At 43.2% G+C, this 17,024-nt stretch overlaps 1 protein-coding gene across 2 annotated transcripts; it reads left to right on the top strand.

Moving 5' to 3' along the window:
* The first annotated feature begins 2,248 nt into the window (after positions 1 to 2,248).
* Positions 2,249 to 14,320, top strand: NDUFS5 (NADH:ubiquinone oxidoreductase subunit S5). Of its 2 annotated transcripts, none has more exons than XM_025419839.3 (3): positions 2,249 to 3,612; positions 5,666 to 5,883; positions 10,391 to 10,619. In XM_025419839.3, the coding sequence occupies exons 2-3, from the start codon at positions 5,668 to 5,670 to the stop codon at positions 10,493 to 10,495; spliced, it is 321 nt and encodes a 106-aa protein (XP_025275624.1). In that variant the 5' UTR covers positions 2,249 to 3,612; positions 5,666 to 5,667; the 3' UTR covers positions 10,496 to 10,619. The 2 variants fall into 2 exon arrangements, with proteins under 2 accessions (XP_025275624.1, XP_048949905.1); XM_049093948.1 differs by lacking the exon at positions 10,391 to 10,619 and adding an exon at positions 14,099 to 14,320 and having other exon boundaries at positions 3,478 to 3,612.
* Positions 14,321 to 17,024: the final 2,704 nt, after the last annotated feature.

The raw sequence follows: 17,024 nt of genomic DNA, 5'->3' as shown, positions 1-17,024 counted from the left end.
TCAACATCCATTTCCAATGTGGATTTTGTTTGGCCAGCACTTAATTTTTTTAAAAATTTTTATTTATTTATATAGTTAGAGAGAGAGAGAGAGGCAGAGGCATAGGCAGAGGGAGAAGCAGGCTCCATGCACTGGGAGCCCGATGTGGGATTCGATCCCGGGTGTCCAGGATCGCGCCCTGGGGCAAAGGCAGGCACTAAACCGCTGTGCCACCCAGGGATCCTGGCCAGCACTTAAAAAAAAATTAGTTACCCTGCTTTTTAAAAGTGGTAGGTTTCACATTTAAACAATAACAAAAGATTTCTGGCTTCTCTTGAAGAGCTTGGAAGATTTGACGATTTGGGGGCCCTGATCTCCATAGCTGTAGGATGGAGCTGAATAGCTGCTGCCACCTTCAGACAGGGCATACCCCCTGTACTTTGTCACATACCACACCACTCCTTCCATCAGTCAAACTGAGGCCAAATACCAATTGCTATTTATTATGGTGCTTGTTTTTATTTCCTCATAGTGAACTGTTTGGCCTTGGAGACATTTGAGTCACCCATCTTTGTACTGATCTATCCTGCCTGGTACCTGAGGAGTGATACAATTAAATCAGTATTTTAGAAACATTACTCAGTGAAAAACAGGTTGAAGTGAGGAGCTGCGGAGGCAGAAAGAAAAAATAAATAAATTAGAAACCTGTTAAAGGGATATTTGAGAGAACTTGGCCAGTAATTAAAAGATTGGAGGGGCAGCCCGGTGGCTTAGCGGTTTAGTGCTGCCTTTAGCCCAGGGCCTGATCCTGGAGACCTGGGACCGAGTCCCACGTCAGGCTCCCTGCATGGAGCCTGCTTCTCACTCTGCCTCTCTGTCTCTCTCTGTGTCTCTCATGAATAAATAAATAAAATATTAAAAAAAATAAAAAAGATTGGATGATGGGCAGCCTGGGTGGCTCATTGGTTTAGTGTCGCCTTCAGTCCAGGGCCTGATCCTGGAGTCCTGAGATTGAGTCCCACGTCGGGCTCCCTGCATGGAGCCTGCTTCTCCCTCTCCCTGTGTCTCTGCCTCTCTCTCTGTGTCTCTCATGAATAAATTAAATCTTAAAAAAAAAGATTGGATGAAAGATGAAAAGGCAAAATACAACATTCCTGCCTGAATGACTGGGAAGATGATATTACCAATTTAAACAAGAAAATGTAAGATGTGGAAAAGGTTGGCAATCATTATCTTGCTACCCCTATTTTACAGGCAAGGGCCATTAATTACTAATTCCATAATCTTCCAGTATTCTGTTTGACATGCATTAGGTGTTTAGGAAATTCTATCTGAATTGAAACTCTGATCTCAGTTGGGAGGTTTCTGACGGGCTGCAGGGAACAGCGGGAGAATTAGAATGTTTAAAAGAAACCAGTTAAGTTGTGGGATCTTAGGAATTCTCTCCAGGGTGGGTGATCCTAGGGCTTGGAGGCAGTTCACCTGTTCTGGGGAAAAAATTACGCAAAAGTCCTGAAGCAGAGCAAGAATTTGACCATATAAATGTTGATGGGGTGGAAACCATGTCACTCCAGGGGAAAGGGGGGAAAATCAGAGACTGGCTGGCAGGACTTTTCCAAGAATACAATGAAACAGCAAACTTTTGAGTGGAGGATTAAGCAGAGGATTTTGGACAATGAGGCTTGGAAGGCCTGACTTCTCTAAACGTTTCTGACAGCACACCTTCCCCCCCCCCCCACGCCCCATTATTTTGTTTTCTTTAAAGATTTATTTGACAGAGAGAGCGCCAGGGAGCAACAACAAGCAGGGCAGGAGGCAGAGGGAGAAGCAGGCCCCCCACGGAATAGGAAGCCCAATGCCACCCAGGCGCCCCAGAGAACACATCTTTTTTTTTTATTTAAAGATTTTATTTGGGATCCCTGGGTGGCGCAGCGGTTTAGCGCCTGCCTTTGGCCCAGGGCGTGATCCTGGTAGACCTGGGATCGAATCCCACGTCGGGCTCCCGGTGCATTGGAGCCTGCTTCTCCCTCTGCCTATGTCTCTGCCTCTCTCTCTCTCTCTCTCTGTGACTATCATAAAAAAATAAAAAAAATTTTTTTTTAAAATAAAGATTTTATTTATTTATGACACAGACACAGGAAGAGGGAGCAGGCTCCATGCAGGGAGCCCGACGTGGGACTCGATCCCAGGTCTCCAGGATCACGCCCTGGGCTGAAGGCGGCGCTAAACCGCTGAGCCACCAGGGCTGCTCATAGAACACATCTTTTATTTTTTTATTTTTATTTTTTTAATTAATTTATTTATTTATGATAGTCACACAGAGAGAGAGAGAGAGAGAGAGAGGCAGAGACATAGGCAGAGGGAGAAGCAGGCTCCATGCACCGGGAGCCCGACGTGGGATTCGATCCCGCGTCTCCAGGATCGCGCCCTGGGCCAAAGGCAGGCGCCAAACCGCTGCGCCACCCAGGGATCCCTAGAACACATCTTTTAAAGGACAATAAACTTTCAGTCCAAACCCCAAGTTAAGTATTATTTTCTGTAAGTTACTTATAGGTACAACTGCAGTAATGTTAATGTACTTTGTAAACATTTACACCAAAAAATAGACATTAAAGGGACACCTGGCTGCCTCAGTCAGGGGAGCATTGCGACTCTTGATCTCCAGGTCTTGAGTTCGAGTTCCATGTTGGGTGCAGAATTTTTACTTAATAAAAAAAAATTTTTTTAATATAAGTTTAAAAAGATTAGACTAAAAATACAAGTATTTGAGTACTTTGTTCCCTCACATCCAGTGTATACCGCATACGCCACTTCCGAGGCCCTGCTGTAGCCAAGGGGAGCCCCCTGGATGTCCTGATGACTCTTTCGAATCTGCAAATCCTAGAAGCTGAGGGCAGCCCGGGTGGCTCCAACCGCCTTCGGCCCAGGGCATGACCCTGGAGACCTGGGATCCAATCCCACGTCGGGCTCCCTGCAGGGAGCCTGACTCTCTCTGTGTGTTCTCATGAAAAAATAAAATCTTAAAACAACAACAACAACAACAAAAAACCCTAGAAGCTGAGATATGCAGAGAACTGATTGCCTTGGAGAGCTTTCCACGTGCCAGGAACCTCCTCGGGGTTTCACACTTAAGTCATTTAACCCCCAAAGTAATGCGACGCTGTAGGTACCTACGACGGGAGAACCGAGGCCCACTGCGGTTAAGACGCTTTGTCAGGTCGCACGGAGGTGGCGCAGCCCGAGTGTCACGCCCCCAGCGGAGGTCCACGGCCCAGGACCCCCACGGGCCGACGCGGAGGTGGTGAAGGCACCACTTTTTCTCTCCATGGCCTGAGCCAAGCCCCTCACCAAGCCGAGCCGCCGTGACAGCGAGGGGCACAAGGCAAAGAAGCAGCAGGAAACCCACCGAGGCCCCCAACGCAACCGTCAGCTCATCGCGAATCGGTTCCAGCTCAGCCGCGCAGGCGCAGACCGAAGGGCTTGGTTTCTATGGTTTCCGGGCGCGACGGCGGGCTTCGCTGTCGCGCTGCAAGCGTCGCGCTGTTGGGCGTCCTTTGCGGCAGGCCTCGGCGCCGCTCATAGAGCCTCCGGGAGCGGCGGCCGGCGAGGCGACAAGGGCACCGCGGCGCGACGGTAGGTCGGGGCTGCGTGTGTCCGCGGGCGGCTTAGCCTGCGGAGCTCCCCTCTGAGATTCCTTTAACGAGTTTCTTCTACCTTCCCCGGGCGTCCGTTCTTCCAGGCCCGAGCTCTGAGCAGGGTTCCTGCGCCCCCGGGCCCCTGCGTCACTGAAGCCTGGAGCGCGCGCCTCCCTCGGCTCCTTCTGCCGGACTCATGCTTCGGCCTTCTGTTTCTTTTTTCTTTCTTTCTTTTTCTTTTTTGGCCTTCTGTTTCTTAATCTGAGGTTCACCCACCTCATCCTGGCTTCCGAGGCCCGGAGTGGTTGCGGCCCCGCCCGCTTCCGGCTTCTCCGGGTCTTGATCCCGGCATGCACTCTGCTCCGCGGCTACGTCTAGGTGCTCGGTGCCCCCACCCCCGCCCCCGAACCCAGGACCTCCGGCTGGAGCTCGCTGCCCACCGACCTTCCCTTGGCAGGCTCAGCCCGTCCGTCCGTCTGTCTGTCTGTCTTTATTTATTTAGTTAGTTTTCTTATTTTATTTATTTTTTATTTTTTCCAGCCCGTCTTTAAAAGGCATTTTTAAGCCTCCTGCGCCGAGTTGGTGCTTATCCTTTCGAGCTCTTACCCTTTTTTTTTTTTTTTTAAGATTTTCTTTATTTATTCATTAGAGATACACAGAGAGAGAGGCAGAGACAGGCTCCATGCAAGGAGCCCGATGTGGGACTCGATCCAGGGTCTCCAGGATCACACCCTGGGCTGCAGGCGGCGCTAAACCGCTGAGCCACCGGGGGCTGCCCGAGCTCTTACCCTCTAGTCCTCTTGTCCGTTGGGTCCCCAGTTCCTTGTGTGTCTGTCTCCATTTCTAGTGCTTAACGTTGAAGCTGCTGCTTCCCCTCCCCCTACACACACACACACACCATTCCAGTGCCTGTTATTATTCAGTAAACGAAGGAATCTGTAGAAAATATAAAAATTAAGTTCACGTGTAAATCTGCCCACTCGTACATGACTTTATTGACCTTTTTTTGTGCTTTCCGGTCTTCTTTTGCAATTTTTCTTTGACACTGGAGACCCTTTTTCTCATTTAATATTAAAGTGTACATCTGGGGCAGCCCCGGTGGCACAGCGGTTTAGCGCCGCCTGCAGCCCAGGGCGTGATCCTGGAGACCCTGGATCGAGTCCCACCTCAGGCTCTCTGTATGATGCCTGCTTCTCCCTCTGCCTGTGTCTCTGCCTCTCTCTCTCTCTCTCTCTATGAATAAATAAATAAAATCTTAAAGTGTACATCTGTATTATCTGTTTTTCCTAACGTCTAACGTATTCTCCTAGGCAGGTACCGGAGTTAACTATCCGTATCCCTATTTTTGCACACTTAAGTTGTTTGAGATTCTTTTTTGGGGGGTTCTCCCTCCCCCCTCCCCAACAATTACTGAGCCCCTACCTGGTCCCTACCCTCGCAGCACTCATTGTTCAATAAGGGAGACATTCAGGTTAATAAACCATTACAGAGGCATGCAGAGTACTCCTGTGGGAAGTTGAGATGCTGTGTGAACACAGGACGGACACGAGATTTAGGATGACATCGCAGAGGTGTCATCTGAGTTCATATGGATAGAGAAGTGTAAAGAAATGTTTTTGTGCTTTTTTTTTTTTCCTTTTCAGTTACTTCTTCAGATCTGTGTCAAAGAATTGGAATTACAAAAAAAAAAAAAAAAAGAATTGGAATTACTGAGTCAAAACATAAACGCTGACTTTTTATTAAGATGACCTTATAAAAAAATGACCTTATCAATACAGAGACAATTTTGGGGGGGGGTGCTAAAAACACGAATGTTGTTCATCTACCATAAACTGGAGGCACCCGTGAAATGAAAAAAATTAATGAGAATATATTGGGAGATAGCATAAACTGTCTTTCTAGAGGGATACTTTTAATTAACTATCCCATTTTTCTTAGGAATTTTCTCATTTGGTTGCACTTTTATGGCATTATTTCTTTTTCTTTTTTTTTTTTTTTTTTTTTTTTTTTTTTTTTTTTTTTTTTATTTCTTTTTCTATCTTCCATTTCAGCCATGCCTTTCTTTGATGTGCAGAAAAGGCTGGGCCTAAACTTAGATCATTGGATGACAATCCAAAGTGCTGAACAGCCTCACAAGATTCCAAGTCGATGCCATGCTTTTGAAAAAGAATGGATAGAATGTGCGCATGGAATCGGTGCTACTCGTGCAGAGAAAGAGTGCAAGATAGAATTTGATGATTTCGTAGAATGTCTGCTTCGGCAGAAAACGGTGAGGAGTGATGGATACGGGAGCTGAATTATTTCCTTGCTTCACTGGGGCTGCTTTTAAGTGTTTTTAGTTGGTCATTGGCAATGGCTTGCTCAGTGCGAATTGGCCAAAGGTTGGTAGTGAAACACTTTCTCTACATAGGTAGCATGTCAAGGAAGTTAAGTGCCTTCGGATCTGAGGAGGGTCTCTTATTCCTCAGTGTTCCTCCTCATCTTCTGACCGATTTTCCTTGGCGTTGTACCCTGCTACAGCCACCGGAGTAGGAATTGCATGTGTGTGCATTCCCGTTTTTGTAGTAGGCTAAAAGCAGAAGTTACCAACCAGCTTTGGATGTTTGTCTTCGAACATTTCTGAGTGAAAGTGTTTCAAATTCATTGAACCCTCATTTGAGAAGAGATTAAAACCCTGCATACTTTTACACTGAACTTGATATAACAATCTGGGTTAATTTCTACTCTGGGGAAGATAGAGGTGTTAATGAGATTGCTTTAGGTGAGCCTGACGAAAGAGGCAGGGGAAAAAGGATATTAATAGCATAATATCTACCTCTTTAAGAGTTGAATGAGTTACATAACATATAGGGCTCTATTCTCCCTTAGAGAAGAAATCTTTGGGTATGGGCTGTTATTCTGCCTATTTCTCTGCTCCAGATATAACAAATAGAAGTGTTTTCTTTTTTTCTTAAGATTTTATTTATTGATTTGAGATAGAGAGAGTGAGAGAGAGAAAGCACAAGCAAGGGGGCACAGGGAGTAGGATAAGCAAGCTCCCCACTGAGCAGGGTGCCCGGTATGGAGTTTGATCTCAGGATCCGGGGATCCTGACCTGAGCCAAAGGCAGATGCCTAATCACCTGGGCCACCCAAGTGACCCTAGAAATGTTTTTATTCCTTCCAACTCCTTGGAGTTCAAGAAGGCAATTTAGATTTTAGTTAAATTTGGGATCCCTGGGTGGCGCAGCTGTTTGGCGCCTGCCTTTGGCCCAGGGCGCGATCCTGGAGACCCGGGATCGAATGCCACACCGGGCTCCCGGTGGATGGAGCCTGCTTCTCCCTCTGCCTGTGTCTCTGCCTCTCTCTCTCTCTCTCTCTCTCTCTCTCTCTCTGTAACTATCATAAATAAAAAAAATAAAAAATTAGATTTTAGTTAAATTTATCACAGTTATTTGTATCAAAAATTTTTAATTCCTTATCTTTTAACATCTGCTATTGGCATTTGGGTAAAGTGAAGCCAGACTTGGAAGGAATTAGGGGATATGATCTATGCAGGAATATCAATCATTAAGTGGGTGATATATTAGTATTACTGAGGGACATTGAGTGGGTCATGGTTAGCCACCTACCAGCTATTAAGTTCACAGTATGTCCCAACTTCTCTTCCTGTGGACCCTAGTTACTCATTGCTCAGATTAAGACTACTCTTCATGGAAAATTTACACCAAAGGGAGGCAGTGTGGTGAGGTGGAAAGAACATTGGATTGGGAGTTAGCAGCGCTGATTTTGTTGTTGTTCTTTTAAGATTTTATTTTAAAATAATCTGCACCCAACATGGGGCTTGAACCCACAACCTGGAGATCAAGAGCCACACGCTCCACCAACTGAGCCAGCCAGGTGCCTCTGGGAGAGCTGGGTTTTGTTTTGTTTAAAGATTTTATTTATTCATTTGTGACAGACACAGAGAGAGAGAGAGGCACAGGCAGAGGGAGGAGCAGGCTCCATGCAGGAAGCCTAACGTGGGACTCCATCCCAGGTCTCCAGGATCATACCCTGGGCTGAAGGCAGCGCTAAACTGCTGAGCCACCCGGGTTGCCTGAGAGCTGGGTTTTGACGATGGTTCTCCCACCACTGGTTTTGTGACTTTGGGCAACTCACTTCCTTTTTTTTTTTTTTTTTTTTTTTTTTTTCCTCACTTCCTTTTTTTGTCTCGATTTCTTTACCTGGAGATACTAAAGAGTTGCTCTCAGGTCACTTCCTCAGCCTGTGAATTTGTAAATAGGTCCATTACTGTTTTAGGGGTCACCCTGAATGACCAGATACTAATGCCTAGGCGAAGAAGCTAGTGAATCAGGGAATTAGAATTAAGCACTGTTCTAAGTTCATAGCTTGTAATAGTGGATTTATTTCACACAATAACCCTGGGAGATGCTTTACTGGAATTTTTCCACTATGCAATTAAAAACTTGGAGCAAGACAAAAAAAATCAAGGCCATTGCCTAAGGTCATATTGTAGTGAGCAGGGGAACTGGGACTTGAACCTGACCATACTACCATCTTCAGAGCCTGTGCTTCTGTCTACAATGCTAAGAGGTGATTTGTTAGACCTCAGAGAAAGGTTTGACATTATGTGTTAGTGATAGCTCAATCATGACTAGTCCTGTGTTGGAGATTCTTTATTTTGGGGGTGGGGTGGGGGGAGAGATTCTTTAATAGAGAAATGTTTAAGGATGCAATATTTTATGTTACCTATAATGAAATTTTTAAAATGCGATCTTTTAAAAATGGCTAACGTTATTTATTATTTAGGACACCTAGAGTTTTTTTCTCCTGAAGTTATATCCTGACTGATTCTTTAAGGTTAATGGAATCTTTAACTAAATATACTAACTCTTGGGATCCCTGGGTGGCGCAGCGGTTTGGCGCCTGCCTTTGGCCCAGGGCGCGATCCTGGAGACCCAGGATCGAATCCCACGTTGGGCTCCCGGTGCATGGAGCCTGCTTCTCCCTCTGCCTGTGTCTCTGCCTCTCTCTCTCTCTCTCTCTCTCTGTGACTATCATAAATAAATAAAAAAAAAATTAAAAAAAAATAAATATACTAACTCTTCATGTCTTTGTGAAAACTAAATCACCAGAAAAGTTTATTGAAGCACCTATTTATGTCAGGAGCTATCGTAGATGCTAGGAATATACAGTAAGGGGATCCCTGGGTGGCGCAGCGGTTTGGCGCCTGCCTTTGGCCCAGGGCGCGATCCTGGAGACCCGGGATCGAATCCCACGTCGGGCTCCCGGTGCATGGAGCCTGCTTCTCCCTCTGCCTGTGTCTCTGCCTCTCTCTCTCTCTCTCTCTCTCTGTGTGTGTGACTATCATAAATAAATAAAAATTAAAAAAAAAAAAAAGGAATATACAGTAAGAAAACTGCAAAAAAAAAAAAAAAAAAAAACCCTGCCCTAATAGAGCTTATATTTGGGTAAAAGGGTGTCAAAAATAACAACTTTTTTTTAAAAAGTGTTCTGTGTTGATAAGTGCAGCAGGGAAGATAAAGATAGAAAGCATGCATGTAGGAGCTGAATGGATGCTCTTTTTTTTTTTAAGATTTACTTATTTATTTGTTTGTTTGTTTGTTTATTAATGGGAGACAGAGAGAGAGGCAGAGACACAGGCAGAGGGGGAAGCAAGCTCCATGCAGGGAGCCCGATGCGGGACTCAATCCCGGGTCTCCAGGATCAGGCCCTGGGCTGAAGGCAGTGCCAAACCATGGAGCCACCCGGGCTGTCCTGGATGCTCTTTTAAATAGGGTTGTTGGAGAAGAGCTCAGCAACAAGGAGACGTTTGAGCAGAGACTTAAAGTGGGCCATGTGGATTCGAGGGAAGAATGTTCTGGTTAGAGGAAGGAGCAAGTGCAAAGGTCCCTGCAGTGAAGCAGAGAGAATGAGAGAAAGTATTAAGACATAGATAGAATCAGAAGGAAAAAAAAGACATGAAGTCAGAGGTAGGCCTAGTAGTAAGTTGTTGTAAGGAAGGATTCAGCTTTTTTTCTCGGTAAAATGGGAAGGCATTGGGCTTTGGGACAGAGGAATAATGCAGTTAGGATCGAGGGTGTGTGTGTTTTTTTTCTGTGTTGCAGAATCCCGGTGAATGACAGCTTTCCTGCAATCTTGTATGGTGTGGCTTTTGTTGGTTGGGCACCAGCCAGTGTCCTACCTGAGAGGCAGAAGCAGAGCTCAGGGCCCAGTAGTGACAGGTAGCCAAGCACATATCAGGGCTTGGTTTCTGTGGTAAAGAGAACGTCATGTTAAAAAACAAAAGAGAGAGAGAGAGAGAGAGAGAGAGAACGTCATGTTAGCTCTTTCTTCCTTCTTCATACCCAGTGATCAGTCACCAGCAGCAGTGCCAACTTTACATGGAGAGGTCAGGATGTATCAGCCATGAGATGATCTCATCTTTTAATATTTTAGATACTAGATTATTAAAGACAAGTGTGCACAGGTATGCCTCTAAAAGGTTTTTGATCTATGTTTTGTTCATGTTTATGCAAACACCTGTAATCCTGTATATAACAGGAACGTTCTAGTTACTATTTTTGAAGGAGATATTATTATATGTACTAGGAATTTGTTAAGAGCTTGGGAAGTGATTTCAAGTTACTTTTTTAAAGGAAGATTTCATCTCAGGCCGTCTAGGATGGAAAGCTTCCATAGTTTAAAAATGAAACCAATTTTCGTTCTGTTTCTCTAGCCCTCCAGTTTCTGGTACATATTTTCCCTAGTTTAAATACTTCTCTCCTTTGACAGATGAAGCGTCTGAGTGACATCAGGAGGCAGCGGGATAAGCTAATAAAGGAAGGGAAGTACACACCTCCACCTCACCACTTGGGAAAGGAGGATCCCAGGCCCTGAGCATAGCTGCTGCTGATGGCTGGATGCTGGTTTTCATGTTCTCTCCTCCCTGCCCCGGAAAGTTCATTTACTGAAAACTTCTGTGAAAAGTGTCTAAAAATAAAGGATTGCTCTATCCTGTTTATCCTCTTTTCTCTTGGATCATACTTCTCTATAAAGAGATTGCAACCTATTTTTTAAATTTGGAAAAATGGCTTTACCGATGCCTTAAAAATTAGCATGTAGGTAATAATAAGCAGCATTTAATGACATTTACTATGTATAAAGTACTTTAAACATGTTAAGTTATTTAAGAAGTTGCAATATTCTTTACTGCTTTCATTCTGGTTTATATTCCATAAAATACAGACTTGGGCTGGGAGGGAGAGGCAGTAGAGAGAGAGGTTATGTTTACTGTAAGGTCTGTGAACATTAAGGCTAAGAAAATAGCAAGTTCAGATAGCTTAATTTTGTTTTTATTTAATTAATTTTCAGATAATTTTGAAGAAGCAATACCATTGGTTCAATTTGCTATCTTACATGTGGCATATTAGTACTTCTCTTGACATATTTAGAAATGGTGGGGGGGGATTGTTGTTTTAAGATTATATTTACTTTTTGGGAAGAGAACACAAGTGGTGGGGCAGAGGGGCGGGACAAGCAGACTCACCACTGAGCAGGGAGCCCGATGCAGGGCCCAATCCCAGGTGCCCCTACATTTGTTTGTTTTTAAGATTTTATTTGACAGCACAAGCAGGAGGAGCGGCAGGGAGAGGGTGAAGCAGGCTCCCCAGTGAGCAAGGAGCCCAATTCAGAGCTCGATCCCAGGACCCAGGAATTATGACCTGAGCTGAAGGCAGATGCTTAATTGAGCCTACCCAGGCGCTCCTAGAAATGGTTTTTAAAAGAAAGGGAAATAGGAAAAAAAATAAAAAATAAAAAATAAAAAAAAATAAAAAAAATAAAAGAAAGGGAAATAGGGAAGAAGGGAGGTTTGAACCTTAAAAATTAATATGTGTTGAGAATAGAATTAAGATCTCCGATATCTTTTAGAATTTTCCTAACTTTTATTTTGGTAAAATACACATAACACAAAGTTTACCATCTTAACCACTTTTTTTTTTTCATCTTAACCCCTTCTAAGTATACAGTTCATTGATACTAAATATATTCACATTGTACAACCATTACCACCATCCATATGGAGAACACTTTTCATCTTGCAAAACTGAAGCTCTTTAGTTCCACCTACTACTCCTCCTTTCCCCACGGCCCCTGTCAACCACTATTCTGCTTTCTTGGATTTTGGTTATTCTGCTTCACATAAGTGTATTCATACTATTTGTCTTTTTGTGGCTGGTTTATTTCACTTAGCATACTATTTTCAGGGGTCACCATGTAGCATATTGCAGACTATCTTTCCTTTTGTTTTTTTTTTTTTTTTTTTTTTTTTTTTTTTTTTAAATAGTACCGTTTTTTTTTTTTAATTTTTATTTATTTATGATAGTCACAGAGAGAGAGAGAGGGGCAGAGACACAGGCAGAGGGAGAAGCAGGCTCCATGCACCAGGAGCCTGACGTGGGATTCGATCCCGGGTCTCCAGGATCACGCCCTGAGCCAAAGGCAGACGCTAAACCGCTGCGCCACCCAGGGATCCCCTATCTTTCCTTTTGAAGTCTGAATAATATTCCATTGTGTGTATACCACATTTTGTTTACCTGTTTATCCGTTGGTGAACATGTCAGTTGCTTCCATGTTTTAGCTTTTGTGAAGAATGCTGCTGTGAATATGGGTGTATAGATAATCTCTTTAAGACCCTGTTTTCAGTTGGTTTTAATATATACCCAGGAGTGGAATTGCTAGATTATAAGGTAATTACATTTTTAATAGTTGGAGGAACTACCATACTATTTTCCATAGTGGCTGCATCATTTTTTACATTCCCACCAACAGCACACAAGTGTTCTAGTCTCTCCATATCTTTGCCAACACTTGTTATTTTCTGGGGGGAGGGGGTGGGGGCGGGGGGGTTGTTGTTGTTAGTAGCTATCTAGTAGATAAGAGGTGGTATCTCATTGTAGGTTTTTAAAATTTTTATTTAATTATTTGAGAGAGAGATAGCACATGGTAGGCGGGGAGCAGAAAGAGAAGCAGACTCCCCACCGACCAGGAAGCCCAACTCATGGCTCCAGGACCTTGGGATCATGACCTGAGCCAAAGGCAGATACTTAACTGAGCCACCCAGAAGTCCCCTCATTGTAGTTTTGATTTTGCATTTCTGTAGTGATTAGCAATGCTGCATCTTTTCATGTGCTTATTGGTCATTTCTGTATCTTCTTTGGATAAATATTCAGGTCTTTTGCCCATTTTTTAATTGAGTTATTTTTTTGTTGCTGAGTTTTTGGAGTTCTCTTATATTTGGGATATTGATTATCAGATACATGATTTGCAAATATTTTCATTTTGGAAGTTGTCTTTTTACTCTGCCGATGATGTCTTTTGATGCACCAAATTTTAAATATTTCATCAAATCCAATTTGTTTTTCTTGCCTTTGATGTCCTATCCAAGTAATCATTTCAAATCCAGCATTGTGAAACTTTTCCCCTGTGTTTTCTTTTAAATTTTATAGTTTCAGGTCCTGGATCCATTTTGAGTTAATTTTTGTATATCTTGTTACATAAATAAAGGTCTGACTTCATTCTTTTGCATGTAGATATCCAGATTTTCCAGCATTTGTTGACTCTTTTCCTTGGTGAGTGGTCTTGAAACCCTTCTCAGAAGGCATTTGGTTATGTATGCAAGGGTTTATTTCTGGATTCAGCTCAGTACTGTCCATATTATCTGTCTTTCTGCCGCTTCCACACAGTTATGATTACTGTAGCCTTAATATGTTTTAAAATCAGGAAGTGGGAATCTTCCAGTTTTGTTCTTGTTTTTCAGGATTGTTTTGGCTCCTCGGGGTCCCTTGAGATTCTGTATGAATTGTAGGATGGGTTTTTCTATTTTGCAAAAAATACTGGGATTTTGATAGGAATTGTATTAAATCTGTAGCTTGTAATATTGACAGCAACAATAAATCTTTGAATCTATGAGCATAGGATGTCTTTCTGTGTATTTAGGTCTTTTTTAGTTTCTTTCAGCTGTGTTATGTAATTTTCATTGTACAAGTCTTTTACCTCCTGGTAAAGTTAATTCCTAAATTTGGTGAGTTTTGTTTAATACATGCAGCTGCCAACTTAAAAAGTTTTAGGGCAGCCCGGGTGGCTCAGCAGTTTAGTGCCTGCCTTCGGCCCAGGGCGTGATCCTGGAGACCTGGGATTGAGTCCCACATTGGGCTCCCTGCATGGAGCCTGCTTCTCCCTCTCCCTGTGTCTCTGCCCCTCTCTCTCTCATGAATAAATAGATAAAAAAGAAAATTAAAAAAATATTTTTAAGTTTATTTATATTTTAATAATCTCTACACCTAAAGTGGGTTTTGAACTAATAACCTGGAGATCAAGAGTTGCATGCTCTACCAGTTGAACCAGCCAGGTACCCCTGGGTTATATTTTTTGTTTTTGTTTTTAATGCTACTTTAAGTGGAATTGGTATTGTGATTTCCTTTTTGTATTGTTCTTTATTAGTCTTGCAGCATTTTGAGTTAAAAATACCAGCTGAGGGGCAACCCCAGGTGGCTCCACGGTTTAGCGCTGCCTTCAGCCCAGAGCATGATCCTGGAGACCCGGAATCAAGTCTCACATCGGGCTACCCACATGGAGCCTGCTTCTCCCTCTGCCTGTGTCTCTGCCTCTCTCTCCCTGTGTGTGTGTCTCATGAATAAATAAATAAAATCTTAAAAAAAAATACCAGCTGAATATAAGAGTCTCCTCAAAAGAGAAAGTAACATTGCATTGTAGTCTCAAAATTGGAAGGAAGGGATTTGGCACTTGAGCAAGATCCTGCTTATTCTTTGTTATAGGGCAAATCTTTATCCAAGCAGCATTTTGTTAAACTACTCACTAAAAAATAAACAAACAAACAAACAAACAAACTACTCACTAATCAGTCACAATGGAGAAACAAGGTGGAGTCCTTCTAGCAAAGTCCCCTGCGGTGCGTGTCCTATGTCAGATTGTTTCACTGTGCTCTGTGCTCATGAGCTTTTCTGAAATTTTTAAGTCCAAAGTGGGATTCCCATGTATATATAATTTTGGAAAATCAGACGTCAAATGGAAATGCTGGAGAGTAAAGCACAATATTAATCAAGGCTTAATGTAGGTACATGCCCTTTCATTCAAGATCTCTTTTCATTCCTGAGCTCTTGGTTGTAGAATGAGAGAAGACCAAATTCCATTCGATTGTATTTACCTGAAGGTAAAAAAAGAGTGACAGAGAACACTTAATTCTGTTGGAAAGCATTGCCTTCATGTCTTTACAGAATATCAAAAGCCTTCATTTCTATCAGATACCCACAAATAGCTCTGGAACAAGCAACCTTGCCTTTTGCCTCTGTATGTTTAGTCAATTCTTTCCCTGTATTGCTTTTTTGAGAACTTTAAATTTTTTTTAATGGACTTGAAAGCAAGGAGCAAGCTCCAATATCCCCGTTCTTTAAGCGGTTTGAATAAGAACAAATAGGACTGTATGATTTCTTTTTTTAATTAAGATTTTATTTATTAGCAAGCATGAGGGTGGGGAGGGGTAGAGGGAGATAGACAAGCCGACTCCCTGCTGAGGGGGGAGGCGGGATGCAGGGTTCAACCCCAGGACCCTGAGATCATGACCTGAGTCAAAGTCTGGTGCGTAAGTGGTCAAGCCACCCAGCCGCCCCAAGACTATTGGCCAACTTTGTTGGCCAAACCCAACCCAGAACTGGGTTTGGGAGGAAGGAGGGATAAAGCTGTTAGGTTCTTTGCAATTGATAATTAAACAGGACAAGTTACTTACTCTCTCTAAACACCATTATTTGTTGCCCTTAAGTCCCTTCTTTCCCTACACTCTGTTAAATGGGACTCATAACCCCTTTGGCCTGTGCCTTTTGACCCTGACTGTTGAACTCTGTACACAAGGGAAAACACTGAGAGCTTTGGTGACTATGTTTTTTATTTAATTTTTTTTGAATAGGTAATTGATGTGGTTCAAAATTCAAAAGGTATAAAAGATAATGAAAAATCTTCCCTGGGGACACCTGGGTGGCTCTGCACTTGGTCTGCCTTTGGCTCAGGTTGTGATCCCAGGGTCCTGGGATCAAGTCCCACATCAGGGTCCCTGCAAGGAGCCTACTTCTCTCTCTGCCTGTGTCTCTGCCTCTCTGTGTGTCTCTCATGAATAAATAATTAAAATCTTAGGGATCCCTGGGTGGCGCAGCGGTTTAGCGCCTGCCTTTGGCCCAGGGCGCAATCCTGGAGACCCGGGATCGAATCCCGCATCGGGCTCCTGGTGCATGGAGCCTGCTTCTCCCTCTGCCTATGTCTCTGCCTCTCTCTCTCTCTCTGTGTGTGACTATCATAAATAAATAAAAATTAAAAATAAATAAATAAATAAAATCTTAAAAAAAAGTGGGGGGGATCCCTGGGTGGCTTAGCAGTTTGGCGCCTGCCTTTGGCCCAGGGTGTGATCCTGGAGTCCCGGAATTGAGTCCTGCGTCGGGCTTCCGGCATGGAGCCTGCTTCTCCCTCTGCCTGTGTCTCCGCCTCTCTCTCTCTATCATGAATAAATAAATCTTTAAAAAAAAAAAAAAAAAAAAACCTTCCCCAGACATACAGTACCCCTACCCAGAGGCAACCATATTTTGAGTATCCTAGAGATACTCTGTGCCTGTACATGCATACACTCGCTTCCTTTGCCCTTTTTAAAACAAATGGTAGCATATTATGCACATAATTTCCACATTTTACTTTCTTCTCTTAACTGTACTTTCAAGAATCTTCCAAATCAAGCACATGGCCCAATTGGAGCCAATGAATGAGGCTTGCTTGGAATTATAGAAAGGAATGATGTTTCCTCTGGATTTAGTGCAGGGGAGGTTTAAGTGCTATAGGTGCTGTAGAAATGTTTTATTCTTGATTAAGCAACCATGTTACTAACAAATATAAAAGTATATATTGAACAGATGAAGGGTGCCTGGGTGGCTCAGCTGTTGAGCCTCTGCCTTCAGCTCAGGGTGTGATCCCGGAGTCCTGGGATCAAGTCCCACATCAGGCCTCCTGCATGGAGCCTGCTTCTCTCTCTGCCTCTATCCATGCCCCTCTTTCTCTGTCTCTCATGGATGAATAAATAAAATCTTAAAAAAAAAAAAAAAAAAAGATGAAGAGGAACAGCCAATTAGAAAAACTGGTAACAAGAGCTTCCACATCAAGTCTTTTATAAAATTTGCCCTGCCCTTGGACTTTGAAGTTCTATGAGCCAATAAATTTCCTTTTCCCTAAACCAATGCCAGTTGGATTTTTGTCACTTGCAATTAAAAAAAGGCCCCACCAAAGGTAAAGTACATCAAAGTTCCCTCATTTTACATCTTAGGAAACAGGTTTAGAAGAGTGAAGTAACTTAGCTGGTATCAAACATCTAAGT

Source organism: Canis lupus, chromosome 15, assembly GCF_003254725.2.
Source record: "Canis lupus dingo isolate Sandy chromosome 15, ASM325472v2, whole genome shotgun sequence".
Lineage (NCBI taxonomy): Eukaryota > Metazoa > Chordata > Mammalia > Carnivora > Canidae > Canis > Canis lupus.
Note: the sequence above shows the minus strand (reverse complement) of the source record. Positions and strands in the feature narration are given on the sequence as shown.

Coding starts and splice junctions, on each gene's coding strand:
- NDUFS5 (XM_025419839.3), top strand. CDS start 5,668: ATGCCTTTCTTTGATGTGCAGAAAAGGCTGGGCCTAAACTTAGATCAT. Junction 5,884..10,390: donor GTCTGCTTCGGCAGAAAACG/GTGAGGAGTGAT, acceptor CTCCTTTGACAG/ATGAAGCGTCTGAGTGACAT.